The 18,201-nt window shown below is 50.9% G+C and overlaps 1 protein-coding gene across 1 annotated transcript in view; it reads left to right on the top strand.

Annotated features, from left to right (window-relative positions):
* The window catches only part of LRRC75A (leucine rich repeat containing 75A), a 69,732-nt gene that overhangs the window by 16,544 nt on the left and 34,987 nt on the right, over positions 1-18,201 (top strand). Inside the window, exon 2 of the mRNA XM_040532526.1 lies at positions 10,342-10,470. Coding sequence (XP_040388460.1) covers positions 10,342-10,470 — 129 coding nt within the window. The remainder of the gene's footprint in view (positions 1-10,341; positions 10,471-18,201) is intronic.

Here is an 18,201-nt window from a genome sequence, read left to right on the forward strand (position 1 = left end):
ACGTTAGGAGTGCCAACCCTGTGTGCTGTGTAACCTTCCTGCTTATCCTCCCCATGCTGTGGCCGCTTCGTGCACAGTTATCTGGGTTTGCTGCTGGGAATTTCAACCTGGCTGCATCCTGCTGAGCTCCTTAGGTGGCCTGGGCTGGGCTTGAGTGTGTCTCCACATATGTATCCAGAAGTACAGTTGCCCTGATTATTATGCAAAGCATAAATTATTCTAGCGTACAAGCCTGTTATGTATTGATTTGCCATCGCTTTGAATCCCATTACAAGAATCTGCTTTATTAATGGACTTTGTCTATGCTTGAGGTGAACTGCGATGCTGGATTTGCAAATGAAAGGACTGAAATTCATGGTGTCCATATTAATTACTTGTGCTCCGCTGGCCTCCTTGGCAAGCGGGTGGAAGCTGTGGAAACCTCTGGTTTTATTCTGTTCCTGTTGCTCTGTCTTGAGTAAGAAAACGAGCTTGGTGCTGTGGGGTTTGCCTGTTTTGCTCCTTTGCTGGAAGCCTCTCGTACGCGATGAGAAGGTAGCAAGAGCAGAAAGAGGCTCCGAATGTGGTGTGGAACAGCAGGCCGTTAGCTGAAGGAGATTTTATTTTAGTGCCACATCCCACCCTGCCTCCCCATCGCTGGCTCTGAGCTAAAATCCACCGACCTCGTGTTCCTCCCAAGCAACTTTGCCTCCTCTGCCCCTGCTCTCCTCCCACCCAGGCTCCTGCTGGTGTATAAATGGGGCAAAAAATGGCTTGAGATGCTTTTCTTGGAGTCAGCTGCAGTTTGTTCCTTTAAATGATCTTTTTGCTAATGCTCACATTGTTCTATGGCAGCTGGTTTAAGGAGTTAATTGAATATTTCTCTCTCTGAGCGATGCCTTCAATTACTCCCCTCGAATAACCTCCTCTGAGAGCCAGCTGTGTTGAGGAGTCGTCGTTGCTCATTTTTACTATAAAGTCTGTATCAATAAGATTTCAGGTTTTGTTCTGGCATCTACCTGCTTCGAAGGATCCCAAAGCAATTGTCAAAGCATTTGTGTAGTCTTCCACCGCTGAAATTCAGTCCCTTTGAAGTAGAGGTTACATTTATTGAGCAGTAACAATATGTCCCTCCGTAGCTAATGCAATAATAATCAACCCAGGGCTTGGAAGTGAAGCCGGGTTTTAGGTAGCCGTTATTGGATTGCAGGCTCTTATTGTACATGCAGGAAGGGATTGATTTCTTCTGGGGGGGTACGGGAGGCTCCCAGTGGTACGGTAACACCATCGACGCTGCAGGTTCAGTGCAGTGTGGCCGTCACACCAAGCAAACCTTAGCTCTGGGGAAACCCAGCTTCTGCCAGCATCTTGCCTGAGGTCCCAGCTCAGCAGCTCCGATGGCAGCTGTGGACCATCTGTCCTGCTGTCTGTCCGTCTGCTGCAACCAGGTCCTGGTCCTCCCCTAGCTGGGATCTCCTCCTTCCCCTGTTGCCGATTCCCCAAAACTTAAAAGACCTTAATCACCTTTGCCCCTTTCCCATAGCCGGATGAAACTGGCTGCCTTCTGGAGTTACTTGGAGGACAGACAGGTGGAAGGATGGACAGACAGCAGCCAGGCCTGGTTGCTTGATGGATTCATTATTAAGGTCGGGCCACCTGAATCAGGATTCGTGGGCTCTCCTCTTGGCACATCCCTTTGCAGAGGCTGCCCATGCTGGGTGCGCAAGTGGGACTGTGTACAGCAAGTGTGCTTGGCTCGTTACATTTAATTAAATTCGGTAAGAGCAGGTGAGAGATAAGAGCAGATTGCACAAAGCGCTGGTAGGCTCGCTGTGGCTTCAGGAACTCCCATGGATTGTAGCGTGTGCGGTGAGACGCCGCCGTAATTCCCAGCGCTGCGGTGCTGAGTGCTGCCCTCGTATCGGGAATCGCTCGCTTGCTGTGTGCCCACACGCCGGGCGGTCTGTAACAGGCTGTGGAAATTAGGGAGATGAGTGATCCCGCCCTTCTGCTTGCAAATCCCTTCCTCTTTTCTGCAAGGATCCCAGTGCTGCCTTTTTGTTGCTCCTGTAAACAAAGAGGTGCATGCGAACACAAGAACTGCATGCTCAAATGTAAGACTTGAGTGCCCGTAAGGCATCTCCTGTCCCCTTCCAAGTCCAAGAGGTCTTTGAGCTACAACTTGCTGCCAACAAAATAGTGGGGACCTAAGGAAAGCTTAAAAACTTAGCTGGTACTGCTGGATGGTCAGCTGCAAACAGCAGGAGACAGAAGGAGAGCCATGCAGGGCTCTGCGTTTCCTGGGCTGGAAAACAAAGGTGAGAGCAGCGTGAGTGGGGTTTTCCTTCTCAGGTTGCCTGAACATTGGATGTCTAGGGTGAGCTAATTAGAGGGGCTTTTCTTGGCAGCTGACTGATAGAGACAGCCACGTCCCGGGGCTGCCTCAGAGCAGGGGCAATCGGCACCTTAACGTGAGCGAGCAGCAGAACAAGGTTAGGCCACGAGGCTGGGTCCTTACCTGTCAGCAGATGAGATGCCTCCTGGCCTGTCAGGCTGTTTGCCCACTGAGATCTCAGAGCCTTTTGCAAGGGAGGATGAATTGGGTTTTACATGGGGCTGGCCCCTGCTGGGATGAGGGTCCCTGTGCAGTCTGCAGGGCCTGTAGTAGCCGAAGGCACCCAAAGCAGAGCGATGTTAAAGACAAAATGCAGCAGCTGGTGCCATGGTGGTGCTCTGAAGAGCAGGTCTCTTTAGAAACGGGAGATTCCTAAAAGCTATGGTAGCTGCAGGGCAAAAGAGGAGCTTGCTGCTCCTGGTTTGCACTGCAGTAGTGACCCTGAAGTGCAGGGACAAACCGCAGCCCTGCTGCTGACCCGAGGCTTGGATGCTGCGGTTTGCTCTGGGCTTTCTCCAGCGAGCACTTCTAGCAGACACATGAGGCTGGAAATGGCGGATGCTTGATGCAATTTGTCATATTTTCTCTTAATGCTTCGCCACAGAGTTGTTAAGGGGAGCTGCAGCTTGCAGAGGAGAATTAATGGGGCAGGACAGAAGGGACCTGAAGCCTCCTTGTGTGGGTTCTGCAGGGGCTGGGGTCCCAGCAGGAGCAGTGGTCCCAAACTGATGGACCAGCAGCGGCTTGGGTGGGAAACCAGGGTGTGGACAGCTCCTGCTGCTTTAGGAGGGATGTGTGAATAATATTTTGTGAGCTTAAGACAAATGCTTGTGTTAAAGGCATTGGTGGACCTAAACTGTCTGAATTGTTCAGAGCCTGGAGTTCCCTTCCCCAGGCAGTGCTTTTAAGCCCTTTCTGTACTGGGATCCCACCGGCTCTGTAAATCAAGGTGGGGGGCTATTTGTTCCCATTAAATATCCACAGGCACCTTCCTGAAAAAGTCTGCAAGCTGTGGTCTGGCCTAACTCCAATTGGAGTAATTACATTTGCCTCACAGTTTAAAGTAAAGGAGGCACGTTCTTCTGCCAATCTCTTATTCCTGGTTGTTTATTATCGGGATGGCAGCATCTTATCTGCCCATTAATCCGTCTCTCTGTGTTTCCAAAATTCCAGCCTCCTGGAGGGGGTTTGGGCTGCCACCATTTATTATTTGAGTCAATCTGCCAGGCAAATGTTTACTTCTTCCCGTAAATGTTTACTCTTCTCTAAATGTACCCTCACTTGAGGCTTGAATGTGCAATCAGCAGTCTCTGACTAGTATTTACTCTCCTAAACAGAAAATATCCCATGCAAAACTCCGGTTTTGCACCAGTCTTTTGCACCCTGGGGATTACAAACAGAAATTTGCGGCAGCAGTTGCTGGTTTGCCTGGGCTGGGGACTGTCACCCTTGTCTCTGGGCTGGTTACAGGGGTGTTTGTGGGTGCCATGGGGTGCTGGGCACCTGGAGAATCAACTGCCCTCCAGTCCTTCCCAGCAGTGCCTGGCCACCTTGCCTGGCCTTATTTCAGCGGACAGCAAACTAGTTAGCAATTAAGCAAATGCAGGAGGGCCGATCCCGTGCAAAACAGGTGGGGGCTGATTCCAGGGGCTGTGGCCAGGCCTAGAAGATTGCAGCTGGCAGATCCATAAACACGCAGTTCTTCTCTGGCTTACGAATCTCAACCAGACTCTAGAGGATTGGTGATCGACCTGAACGTCCTAAGGATTAAAGGCAAGGAATAGTGTGTTTTATGGGACCGAGCAGCTCCATCCGTCCTCCCTCGTGGAACAGCCCTGGGGCCTGTGCGCACCCCGTGCTGTGCTCGCTGCTGAGCACGTCCCATCTCCCATGCCCATCTCTGATCCGGCCTCAGTCGCGGCAGACACCCTCCTCATGAAGTCACCTTCCCCAGAGGAGTTGCTGAGGGTGATGGATTGCACTCAGGATTAATCCCTCTCTTCCTCCATGCCCAATGCTTGTTTACAATACCAGCCTCTCTGCCTGGCGATCCATTATGCTGCTCTGGCGCTTGGTAGTGGATAAGAACCAGTTTTGGAAGAGGTGCTGGCCAAAATAGCAGCTCTAGGGATATTTATGAGCAGCTGCGACCGAAGGAGCTCTGGGCGATGTTTTGCACAGTAACCTCATTTGGGCAACCAGTGACTGCCTTCCCCCCACGTTCATAAAAGCAGCGACTGAGCACCCTGCTCTATCGTCTGGCTTCTCACACAGACCTGCTGAATTTTCCTCTAATTGCAATTCAGTGCGCAGTGACAAATAGTTTAATAAGAGAAAATGTGCCCGACTTCCGCTGCTTATGGCTGGCTCCTGGTGGCTTGGGGGAGCATCGCGTGGTGCCGGCTCTCATGGAAACGGAGCGCGGGGAGCCGACTGCTGGGCTCTTGGTGTCGTGCTGCAGTTCCTGACAGGCAACAGAAAGGGACTAACAAATCCTTGTGCCCAGCGAGAGGGAAAGATAAGCTAGGGTTATGACTCCTAATGCCTTGTTTGCCTTTTTTTTTTTTTTTTTCCTTTTTTTACTGGGAAAATGGCATCGCTCGTGTAGGGTTTGCCTGGGGAAGTCAGTGGTGAGCCCTGACTTTGGGCTGGGGTATGGGGAGCTGGGTTGTTTCATGTTGTTGCTTGCAAAAAGGAATCCCAAGGTCTGTGGCTGCACCCGTGCCTGGCTGCTGTTTTCCCAAAATAACTGGGAAATAACTCTTGTGCCTTCCATGGCTGTGCCCAGGAAGTTTCCTTAGCTGGCTGCCGTGGAGGGAGGCATTGCTTCTTCCTGCTGGACTTCTGAGTTAAATCGCTACTTCCTTCACAACCTTCTTTTTTATCTTTTTGGAAATGTACGATGTTTGCATTGCAGCAGAAGACCCCTCCTGCAGAGGCTGAATGCAGGTAGTTGGTGGCAGGGGGCTGTGATCCCTCCGTCCTTGCCCCCAGCTGGTAAACTGTCCCCAGGGACTGGTGAGGGTTTGGCTTTCTCCTGGCCTCCCAAAGCTAGAAACAAGTCAGACACATTGCAGGAAGGGCATGGGTGAGAGCAGGGAGGATGAGCAGCAAAAAGAGCAGAGTGGGACCATGCTTTCAGCCCTTTCCATTATCCCGGCTTTCTCTGCTTGCTTGTGTCATTGATCCCAAATCCTGCCTGACCTGGGCATCAGTGCAGCAGCATCATGCAGGATTTGCATCTCGGAGACACTGAGATCTCTGGTCCACTCTTGCTGGTGCCCCTGAGCATGCCAGGGGCTCGGGGCAGCTCAGGGGTGCAGGGACGTTCCCCTTCTGCTGATGCAAACCTTCCCCAAACCATCACAGCCCCATACAGGACTTTGGGTGCACACCAGAAAAACACCCCTCCAGCCAGCACTGAGACAGCCATGGTCTTACCAGCTCATAAATACCATTGTTTTTTACCCATACACCTATTTTTGTATTTTGTACTTGCTGTCCAGGTAAGGATCCTCCAGGGAAAGGAAATGTGCTGTAAAAACCCATAGAGATCGGAGCCAGATGCTGGGCGTTTCCTCCAAAGCTCGCGATCTGCGATTTGCTGCTGACAGCCTGAGCTGGTGCTAAGTTATTAAACTGCAGATGAGCTCATTGCTTGGCCTTGAACAAGTTTCAGCCTTGAGTGGCTTTAAAATATTACATGTGGTGGGAAGAGACGATGCTGGTGTGGCAGAGAGATTTAGGGAGCAGCTGAGAAAGACATCTGTGCATGAAGAATGCTTACGGGGAGGGAGGAGGGGAAGCTTCCTGTGAAAAATGTGAGCTCTCCCAGGAGAGAGACATTCCCAGATTTGTTGGTTCTATATTTTAATTTTAGCTGAAAACTGTCAGGCTCCTGAGATGCTCAAGGGGAAGTGGCAAGATGCTAAGCCTGGCTTGATCCTGAAAGATCCCAGTGTGCTGAGAGCTGCATGTGTGGAATTGCTCCTGCCTAGCCCCAAATTCAGCCCCTTTAGTACTGCGTGTTGTTTGCCAGTGATGCTGTATGACCATGGGTCAAATCCAGCTCTGACCTGATGTTAGCTTAATCCTAAGGTTCAGCTCTACCAGGTCGGGCAGGTAACAGCCACCCTGCTGTTGGAAGATTGCGTTCTCTCCCTGGTAGAGTGGGAGCTGGCTTTGGGAGTCTCCCTGCAGTGTGTTATCTGCAGGATTGCTTTTTCTCCCTTTTTTCTCCTCTTACAAAGGAGCCCAAGCTCTTGAACACACCCAGTTCTGCACAATCACTCGTGGAACCACACAGTGCTGAAATACAAGAGGAAGAAGAAGGTCTTGAAGGATGGAGTTAGTTTTTCCAACCTAATTAAAACCAAACATGCTTGAGCAGCACTGCTGGGCTCACATGGGTATTGCAGTGCTGCTCCTGGGGAGTTCCGTGCACGCAGACATCTCAGCCCCAGCTCTCAACCCTCAGACTAATTCATTATTTTAAGTGTCAACTTGGTAGAAGCTGTGGGATAGACTGTAAATAGATAGGGATGCTTTATTTTTCAAACAAGGTGTGTTTGCAATTGGAGCCTTGGTTGCTTGATTATTGTGGCCGCTTGGATTTGTTGTTTTGGGGCTTTTTTGGGTGCTCCTGGTGAGGGTGAACAGCCCCATGCATGTGGGTTTTCAACTGCCTTGGCTTGCTTGGGGCTCTTCTGTACCAAACAGCATGTCTGCAGCAATCAACAAAGCCTTGCACTTGGTGCCAGAGGGATACCCCTAGCAGTAACAAGGTTATTTAGGTCTGCAAGTATCTTCCCTCCCCCCTCCCCTTTTTTTGGAGGGGGTTAAACCAAGAAAAGATGCTTTCTTACTGCCATGTTGATTTTTGGCTTCCTACAGCAGCAGCTGTATCCAACTCTTCTGCACTTGTACTTTAAAAGTTGCATTTATAGAGCAAGACCTGGGCTCTGCGTTGCCTTATCTGTGACACAGATTGGAGATGGGCTCCTTCCTCGTGTGTGGGACTTATAGCATCTCATGGAGCTGCTTTGCTTAGCTCTGTAAGGGAAATAATGCCTTGGTGTGATCCTTTCCTTTTAAATACATCATCTCTAAGTGCAAGTGCTTGTGGTTGTGGGTGATAAATGCAATTTGCGCTTGTGAGATGCTCTAATATCCTCACATGACAAGTTCTGCAGAAGTGCAAAATGCTCAGTAAATAACAAGTTATTTGTAGAGACTGTAAATAAGAAGAGAGCCAGGAAGGACAGCTTTTTGCAGAATGATCGTGAATAAAATTACCCCAGCCCTGTGCTGTGTGTCTGGCACTTTTCAATTTTTACTGAGTGCCTTAGCCAGACTGCAACTCCCGCAGGGTCAAATAGCACCTTCCTGCTACCAGCACCTTATAAATAACTTCACGTTTCACTTTCCCAGCTTGGCACAACAGCACCCGGCCCTGGGGTCCTATCCTGTGGGTTTTCTTTGCAGCCAGTTGGTTTTTCCCAAGAGGACCAGAGCATCATGTGCTTTCTCCTCCAGGCATGTTTCTGGCATTGCTCATTCCTTCTTTGCCTGAAACTTCCATTTTGTTTTTGCAGCTCAGCCCTTTCCAGCCTCAAATTCTTGGTAGGATGGGACCCGGTTTGCTTTGCTGGCACCACCACTAATCGCTGGGAGTGCAGCCATCACCGGGCTGAACCGCCCTGCCGCCCTGGGTAGTTTGTTGTAGCTGACATTCAGCCTTGCATGGGGTTAAAGATTTTAACATCAACCTGTTAGCATTCCTTTCGAGACACTAAGCACCCGAAACACCCGCAGATCTCTTTGCTCTGGTTCGCACAAAATTTGGCTGTGGTCGCTCCCAGACCTGCTGCTCCGGCTCAGCTTGTCGGGGCTCTCACGTGTGCCAACGCTGCAGTGTGGAAGCCACAAGGGTGGATGCCTCTTCCCTGGCCCTGGTGTGGGATCCCTGCTTCCTTCCCTCCAGAATTCATAGGGTGCATGTGGAGAGGTGGATGCTGAGCACTGAGCTTAAGGGTCTTGGGAAGCTGCTTAGTTTTGGGGTGGCAGGAAGGAAATTTGGGGAGGGCAAGTTGGCAATGGGTCTGTCTCCGTAGGCTCATGGTTTCCTATGTATGAGGTAGGTAGGGGGACAGCACCAGGTCCATGTGGAGGTCTCTGCCCGCCCCAAGCCAGCCGGCTACAAATTGCAGGCATTTCCACCCCGAGTGACGTGTGTGTGTTCAAACATCACAACATTCTCCATGCCAGGTGCCACCAGCTATGTGAAAGGGGGACTTGGCATTTAATGGGGTTGTGGACAAATCTTCTCCAGCGTGGCTGTTCGCAGGAATCAAAAACCATTTTCCTCGGTGCCGGTGGAGATATGCATCCGAGAACTTCATCATTTCCTGACTTTTAGTGAAGAGTTGAAATACTTCCTCATTTCTGCTGTATTTTGGCTCAGGAAAAGCTCAGAACTAGGCCAGCCCACCAGCTTACACATCATCTCCCGTTGCCAGTGAGGGCCTGGAGGGCCAGGGTTTGGGATTTCCCGCAGAAAGGTTCACACTGGTGTGCTGTTGATGGTCACTTCTTCCTCATCAAGTCACATCTCCACCAATTCAGCATTGGCTGCCCGTTAATCACTGCCACGAGGGTTTGGCAGCACTGGGCCTCTGTCTTGCCAAAACACACAGCGGGGTGGCAGGCCGTTCTCAGCAGTGGTATGTCCCTGCCTGCCGAGCCTTGTAGATGTCATCTGGAAAGTAAATGCCTTGGGGTAGGCATGGTGTTGTCCCTGCTGTGGGGAGGTGGACGTGTTGCCCACACGAGAGGTGAAGTAGGATGAAGTGCAGTAGGACCTACAGGCCCTTGTTTCACTAAATCCTGTCTGGGCCAAATAAAAGGGGTTGCCTCTGGGCTTCACTCTTTACAAGAGAAAACAGGCTTGTGAAGAGACACATGAAACAGCCCATTGCTGTCAAAAATAAAAGGCTAAAGGGAAATGGCTTGCTCAAGCTGACTCGGGAAGGCCGGGCTGGAAAGCAAGCCCAGCTCTGCTGGAGCTGTGGTGTCAGCCGGGTCCTTGAGGCACGTCTGCTTGCTGCACCAGCCCTGGTATGGGGTTATGCTGTGGGGTGGCTGTCAGACCTCACTGCGACCCACATTCATCTGAGGGCCATCCTGTCCCTTGATCAGCTGCTGCTATGGAATAAAACTACAGTGGAGCTGAAATATTTGAAGTAAATGGAGTACGCTACATATAACCCTTCCTCTCCTCGTCCCTGTGCACTAATGTATTTCACAGCATGATGAGCTCTCTGCCAAAATTCCTCAGATTATGATGTCTCAGGATTGAGAATCAGAGAAAATAGTCTTGGAGGGGTCCTCAGGAGGTCTGACCCATCCCTAGGGCAAGATCAGCTCGATCGGAACTGTTCCTGACACTTCCTTATCCAGTCTCCAGCGGCTGAGCCTCCACCCCTTCCCCAGCCAGTCTGCTCCAGCACTTCGCCATCCCCACAGCCCCTGGGTTTATCCTTCTGTTTCCCTCACTGCAATTTGAGGCTCATTCCTTCCTCCTTATACACAGCAGAGGCAGAGCACGGCTATGCTATGGCTGTTCTCTGGTTCCAGCTTCATGCCGGCCAAGCATCTGTGTTTGCTGGAGTCGCCTGTGATTTTACCTTGTTGCATGCCTGGTGTCTGTTCACTGGGTTTTTGGCTTGTGAGGGGCATCGAGGTGTTGGACCTGCACCCCTAATGCCTCTTTGCAGAGCAGATAAAGCACAGGAGTGCTGCTTCCCCCTGGGTGACACGTTGGTGTGCCCCTTGTGTTGGGTGGTGGTGGGGATCACTTTCTTCTTGACTTCATGGGAACCACCACTGCAGGTTAATGTAAAAGATCCGTGCTAGCCACCAGCCTTGGTAACACATCTAACACTGCTCCTTTACCCTGTCTCCTGCAGGACTTAGGAATGGAGTCGACCTCTCTGGATGATGTTCTCTATCGATACGCCAGCTTTCGAAACCTCGTGGATCCGATCACTCACGACTTGATCATCAGTCTTGCTAGGTACATCCACTGCCCCAAGCCGGTAGGTACCGTGGCATCGTCACACCCCATAACTGTGCTGCTTTGGGAAACGGCTCCACTGGGAACGTGGGGCTTCACCCAAGGCAAAAGGCTTCCTATTTACTGCAATGCTAGTGTGTCTTCGGATAGAGGGGACGTGCTCAGAGATCATGGTTAGACTGCATGATATTGGGCTTTTCAGCTATCCTAGTGACATTCACCTAATGTGAGTACTTCGTGTCCTAGCACTTGGTTTTGCAAGTTATTTCTGCTTTTTGGCTTTTTGTTTCTGTGTTAAGGAACTTGCCACGTTAGAACACTTTCTGCCTTGCAAGGACAACAGAACCTTCCTCGCCCTTGTGCAATATTTATTGTGATCCCAAATGACAAGGGAGTCCTTGGCTGTGCCTGCAAGGCCAGGTTGCCAAAAAAACACAGCCTCCGTGGGCTGCTGGTTGGGCTCTGCCGTGAGCAGGTTTCACTGTAAGCACAGCCCCATGCAGATAGGGGCTTTCAAAACTCTTGGCCCTATTTGCTCCCTGGCATCAGCAGCAGCATACAGGCTTTTGGAAATCCCAGGCTGGCTCTCTTCTCTTCCACGGTTAACGTGACTTCGTGTCGTGGCCACTGGCTGTTTGGGTAATTAGGGTTTGTTCTCTCCCCAGGCTTTCCTTTTAAATCAGCAATATTGTCGGTGTCTGATTCAGAGCAGCATAGGCTCAGAGTGGTGCGAGATGTCTGATAGCTCCAAACACACTGGATAAGGGGGAGAGGGGAGGGGGGAAGACCAACAGCCGCCAAGCAGTGATTGCAGCAGACGTAGGTGGCATCAGATCTGGGGGATGTTTTAATCTCCCCGTCCCCCTGTGCTGCAGTCGCTCTCCTGTAAGCCTGGGAGGATGGCACAGCTCCGTGTGCTGTGTCCTGGCGCTGCAGTCACAGAGATGTGTTGTGCATCAAAGATGAATTGGGTGCAAACATCTAAAACACACACCTTGCAGAAGAAATTGCTTGCTTCTGCCAAGTGCTGTGCAGGCTGAGCAAGAGCTGTGGTCAGTGATGCTCACTCGACTCCCCTTGGAGTGTTTCCTCCTAAAGAGGCGTTTCTGTCTGTGTTTTATCTGGTCTGGACACAGGTCAGAGCACGGTGTGGGGAGCTGAAGGCTCCTCTGTCACAGTTGTGTTTTTCTTCTCCCCTGCACGTTGCTTGTCAGGAACTCAAGCTGAATTTAAAACAATGTGAGTTGTAGGAAGAGGCTGAGCGTTGTTTTCTGGTGAGCACAAAGGAGGGCTTACAGGGCTTCCTGGTGGGATGGCTCCATCCTAATAGCTTCCTTGGGGGTGTGGGAGCTCTGCGGCTTCCCTGAACTTGCCGCCTGGGACCCATAAGCTACTAAAAAGCTCTCTTTGCTCCAGAGGAAGCCCTTCCACCCCCATACCCTGCACTTGGCTCTGGTCACATACAGACATGATGAAGCTCTGTTTGAGGGCCACCAGGAACATAACATCAGTTGGGTTTCACACCTGATGTTGGTGGGGCCATCTCCTGTGACATGTAGGGTGCAGCCCTTCCTGCGCCCCTCCTGGGGGGCAGCAGCACCATGGCTCATGGGGACATCAGAGCAAGACCCAGCCCCTCTTGGGGACCACGCTGTGCAGCCCTGATGTTTTCCCGATGCTCCCACTGGGGCTGTGTGTCTCCCTGCAGGTCCTAGACCTCTGAATTTCTGCCAAGAGCTTGCTCGTTGCACTCCATATCCTTGAACTTGGTTGCAGAGTGGGGGTCTGTTGGATTGTTTTTCCCTCCTGGAGGCAGCAAACTCAGGGAGAGCTCTTCTGTTCTCTCTCTGCTGCTGAACTGCAAGCAGCCCATGCAGCATGGGGGCTCTTCTTCCCCACGAGATGCTGGTCGCTGAATGCACGTGGTCCTCATCATCCCTTGGGGTCTGCACCCCTCCAGGCAGTGGCCCTGGTGGCACAGCGAGGGACAGCTTCTTGGTGCCAGCCATCCCCAGCGAGGCTGCTGCAGCAAACGCTGACAGGTGGCAAGCGTGTGAGCGGTGACAGCTGTATTCACACAGCAAAGAAAACGTCACCCTGTGTTTTTGTGCAGCTCAGCGCTCCGGCACGGAGCCCTGGGGGCTCGCGGGCAGCTGCTAAGCCCCGGAGCATCCCCGGTGGGCATTGCCTTGGAGAGGAGAGCAGGGATTGCGCAGGTGGCAGGCAGCAAGTCCAGCGGCAGGACGGTGCTGCAGCTCCCGCTGGGCCTTGCTCAGGGTTTGGGTGCCACTGGCTGAGCTTTAAATCGTCTTTCATTTGGCAGCTGGATTCTGGGTGAAAAATAATTTCATCCTGGTGTTTGGCTGTGGTTTCCTGATACAGTGAGTTTCTTTTTGTCCCCCAACAAGCTGCATACCTGAGTCACCTGGGTTATTTTCCAGCCTCCAGTCCCTTTCCCCCCAGAACTTTTGCTCTTCCCCAGTTTCTTTGGCAGAGACTTGGCAGCTCTGCACGAGAGCAGGGGAGAGCTCCGGGCCAGGAGTGCTGCTGAAGGTTTGGCTTTCATTCAGCCTGCCAAAGGTATGTCGTTGCGTCCTGTGGCACACATATGCATGAATATATAGGATGAGGTAGCTGTGAACTTGCCCACATCTAGAAGGAGGTGGAAAAACTGGGGCTGATGTGGACCCTGGTGGCTATTAAATAGCTGGGAGCGATGGGGTCTCGCTTTCCTCCTGGACAGAGCTCTTCCCTGGCTCTCTCTACGTTGCTCTTTCCACTCAGCCTCTATTTATACCACCTTAGCTTAAAGGTGACCCCTTGGCTTCTCCTCCGAGCTAAAATAAAAGCCGAATGGTTTTTCCGAGCACCGGGTAAACACGTAGTGCTCTGTAGGGCCAGGAAAAGCTGGCCTGAGCTGTCCGACGTGGCTGCTGCTCAGCACAGCTCCGGGGATGCTTATTCCAGCGAGCAAATTCAAACCAGCAGCAAGGCACGAAACCCAGTTTGTGACGGATGGGGCTGGAGTGCTTTGAATGAGCACGAGCTCAGAAATTGGGTGAGCCCTCATAGGGACACACGAGTGTTTGGTGCAGAGGCTGGGCCGTGTGGCTCGTGAGGTCCCAGCCTCCCTGAGGTGCTCGAGGTTAGGTGGCTTTTGTGAGAGGAGCCTGACCATCGTCCTTCTCCATGTCACCTGGAAGTGCTCGGGATTGCTCAGCACCTCGGTACGGACGGATAATGCTGTTCGACTGACGCTTGCATATGATCAAAGACATTTGAACAAGTGTTTCCTTCCCCACAGCCGTGACCCTGGGGCTCTCTTTTATCTTGCAGTCTCCATTTCTCCCCAGCACCATGGCAGGGAGCCGTGGTTTCTGCTGTGGGCACTGCCAAATGCCATGGTGCTGGGCATGCGTCCCCACCAGGTTAAGGAGGTGGTTGCGGTGCTGTGGGAGCTCTGGTGCGATGTCTCTGTCTGTCCAGCGTTGCCCTCTGAATGGGGAAAAGGGACAAAATGCAGTGGCGAACAAAGCCACATGGTATGGGACCGAGCTGCCTAATGCCCCACAACTTCCCCACAACCATTTATCTTTGCAGTGAGAGGTGTTCCAGGCAAAGGAGCTGAAGACACAAATGCAAAAGGAGCAAAGGGCCCCCTGCAAAAAAAAAAAAAAATCAGCTCTTTTTGCCAGCAGGAATATCTGGCTATAAACTCTTGGAAAATTAAAGCGGTTTCTTTTTCCACAGACTGCAGCCACATGTATGGATGACTGATGACTGTGATAGCGAGTGAGTCAGGCTTTCCCCCAGCTTGAGGACTTGTTGGACGTGGGATAAGCACCGAGCGGGGCTGAGGGGAGAGCAGAACGTGAAGCCTCAGGCGAAGGCTGCTTTTTCCACTTGCAGCCTTGGGGCGCTTGATTGCTCCAGCTTTTACAGGTTTCGGGGAGCAGCCAGGGGGGTGGAAGCTCATCCGGAGTAAATGAAAACTGAGATGTTGGCTTTGCTCATCCCCATCCTGCTGCAGGTTTCTGCCAGCAGTGGACAGGGTAGGGCTGGTGGAGCAGCTGAGCAAAAACCCGCCCCCAAGCCTCTCCCCAAGTGAGACCCCAAGCTTGGCTCTTCTGCAGCCCACTGAGAAGCCAGGTGAAAGATGAAATCCCATTTGCTTGTAGGGCACCGGATGAGGGCAAACAGCTCAGCATAAAAACTCTGTCCGACAGATAATGTGGTCCTCTGTCTCCTCACCGAAAATGCAGAGGTGATGTGCTGGGCAGGGACGCAGAACTGGGTTTGCCCATGTAGGCGCAGTTAGATGAAGACCCATTTTGTTGTTCACTTCTGTGTCATTTGAGAACCCATGTTTAACTCTGGTCCTGGCTCAGATTTCCTGCTTGAGCTCTAAACTGATCAGGTTTGCAGTGTGGGTTTGATTATATGGCTTGTCACCCATGAAAGCAAGAAAAAGATATGTAAAGAAAAAGTAGTTATCATGACCTGGTTGAAATAGTCCATTTCTAACCCTTCTTCAGCCCCGGGGGACAAGGATTTGACTTACAGATGATGTTAGGTTTTTATGCCTTGAGTTTTTAAAACATGTAATTTCTGATGGAGCTGTACAGAAAGTAACATGAGCATTTTTCCTCTTATTTACAGCCCTGTGTGCTGTGACATGTGGCTGAGACTGTATTAATAAGCTCAGCTTATACAGGGTGAATATAACCAGGATACCGTGACCACCAGCTCAGTGCGTTTATCCCAAAACCAAGCTCATAATCCAGCTCCTCCACCATGTGTGTTAGTATTTGCTCTTGAATTAAAATTATCATTCCAGGTTTCTGACATCACACTTATTTTTGTAGCAGGACAAGCTGAAATTACAGGTACGAAGGGATGACACGTTGGGGGACACTCAGGCAAAAACCTCTAAAACCCCAAATACCTGATATAAAAGCAAAGGGGATGATGAGGATTCAGCTAATTCAACTGTATTCTGTATTAGTGGCTCAGGGTTTTTTTGCCAGTCTTGTTCCAAGTGTGAAGATAACTCGTTATGGGTATTTAGACATCTGCAATACATTAAAATATCCCGCAGCATGAAAAAGGCTGTGAAGCTCAGGTTCTGCTAACGACAGCTCTGGTTCTTCCCCATCTGGAAGTGTCGTGCCCTCTGCTCTTTACAAAAAGAGAGTTGTTCTCAGAAGCCCTGGAGCATGAGCTAAAGCTGAACAGAGAGCCTTGGAAACATGGGGAAAATTGCACTGAAGCCTTCTCTTTGCAATTTCTTTAATATTAAGACTGAAAGTGAATAATAGTAAGGGCTAGATGGGCTGCGATGGTGCCACTACCAGCAAATTTGCTGGGGAAAACTGTTTTTTTTTTTTTTTTTAAGTGCAGAGGGAGAGGGGATGCTAACCTCCCCTCTCCGAAAGCTGCATGTGGCTGGAAAGTGGGTTTGGTGTCGCTGCGGGGCTCTGGGCTGGGGCTGTGAGCTCTGAGTTGGGTCCCGGCACTCAGCCTGCTGCACCCTTTATTTATAGTGCCACGCTTCGTGGTGCAGGAACCTGGGGAGGCTGTGCCTGTCGTTTTAAAAAAATATGTCAAGTTTTAAAAAAATAACGTCAAGTAGATGAATCCTATCTGGAGCATAGCACCATATATGAGATCTACTCCTCTCTTGGGGGTGGTCAGTGGGGTACCACCCTTTCTGGCTACCTCATGTCTTGGATGTCTGGCCTTTCCTTACAAAAATCAGATACCCCGTTATAGACTTTTGTACTTCTTGTGGCTCTGAAGGAAATCCATCACATGATTTTTCAGCCTGTTGTGTGCAGAAGAGCTGGGGAAAGCCCCCCATCACTCCCTGTTACCAGCAAGGCGAAGAATTCCCTGGATTAAAAAGTACTGACTTGTCTGGGGACCAGGTGAAGGCACAGCAGCGTGCGCAGCTCTCACTGCGGTGTGGAGAGACAAAGGAGCCTTTCACATCCCGGTTCCCTAAATGATAGCGGGTGGGGGGCGATGCACGGAGAAGCTGTAATCTCAAAGTCTCTGAAGCTGCACCATTCTGGAAGAAGGGGGCTGTATGAGCATAAACAACTGCCGACTGAGGTTTTTACAAGCAAACAAACAAAAAAAACTCCATTTTGTTTCCCCCTCCTTGACCTCTGGGGCCTATCCAGCTTAGTGAGGGTGATTTTTGTCAAATTGTTATCTTTTTATCTCCTTTGGGTTGCTTAAACCCAAAATCTCAATGCTGGCTGGCAGAACTGCTGAGCCCCTTGCTCGGTTCTCATAATAACAGGGCGACCTTTCCTAACGGCTGTGCAAGCATCTGCAAACCCTCCTAAATGCTGCAGGATGGATTTTGTCATCTCAGAGGCAGATTTTGCAGAGCCTCCAAAATGTCAGGTGCTGCTCAAGGGCATTCGTCACCCAGGTTGGGACCGGAGCAGATGATTAAAGAAAGGAACCCAGAGCAGGAGAAGACATTTCGTGGTGCACTCTTAGCAAATGTTCCTTCTTTTCTCAGAAGGCAGCTGTTGCCAAGCACCTGAATTAAACCTCGGGGTTGAATCCAGAGCAGAAGAGGAGGTAGAAGGGGACAGATCAGCATGAGGATATTAATGCCAAAAAGAGAAGGAAATGGTCTGTGGCTGAATTTTGGAGGGATCCACCGGTTCTCAACAGTACGGCAGTGATTTCCTCCCCAACTCATTGCTTTTCTTCCCAACTTCTCCTCTAGAGAAAACCTCAGGAGGAGATGATACAGACCCAAGCTGCCACTGCTGGGTGTCCACCTTTGACTCTCCCATCGATGCTGCATGGTTGGGCAGAGCAGCTCTTCTCACCTTCTTGGTGGCCTCCCATTCAAGGTGGGCAAGAAGAAGAGCCATGAGATGCTCTGCTCTTGGTCACGATGAGCAAGGCTCCTTCTAGTGTTGGTGAAATCTCTTGGGGAAGGCTCTAATATCTGCCTGGGCAGTAAGGGCTCAGCAACCCCTCATTTGAGCCGTCTTCGGTCTCTTCTTCAATGCATCGCTCCCTCCAAAAAATGTCACCTGGGAAACATGTCGAAGAGCCATCCGCATGCAATCCACACCACAAAACCAGTTTGGGTCAAGCAGACCTTGTCCGGTCCTGCCCCTCACTCCCAGAGAATCCCAAGATGAGGAATATAGCCAGGAGAAAACGTGATGAAGAAGGATGAACTGAAGAAACCATTTGCTGAGCTTGTTTTGCTAGAGCTGGCAAGCTCACAGACTATTTTGTGAACAATACCATATGCTGCTTAATAATTTGAAATAATTGAGTCCTGTGGGTGTGTGTGGCCTCGTACCACTTTCCAGGCTTGATGTCGCCTCTGTTTTGTCCCTGGCAGAGGAGCTTTGCCCATGCATGGATGGGGAGCAGAGCAGTTCCCATCCCTACCATCTGCCCTGGAATGCTCCACTTGCAGCCTCTCAGCTAAAACCAAGTGAGTGTCCCCGAGGGAAACGACGGATGAAGAAACAGGTACCTCATTAAACAGTAACAACATGTTTTATTGATGTTTTCTGACGGTAATTGACATTTGTGTTCAGCTCATTGAGCTTTTAATCAGAAGATAATTTACCCCGTAGGAAGGAAGCGTATTGATTCCCTGCCTCCTCGTGGGAGCAGTGTTTATGTACATGGAGCGCATGGTGGGACTTGTGCACCACGGCTGGAGCAGGGAGCTCCCTGCTTGCTGGTTTTGTCCTGGTGGTTC

This window comes from Cygnus olor, chromosome 20 (assembly GCF_009769625.2).
Source record: "Cygnus olor isolate bCygOlo1 chromosome 20, bCygOlo1.pri.v2, whole genome shotgun sequence".
Taxonomy (NCBI): Eukaryota; Metazoa; Chordata; class Aves; order Anseriformes; family Anatidae; genus Cygnus; species Cygnus olor.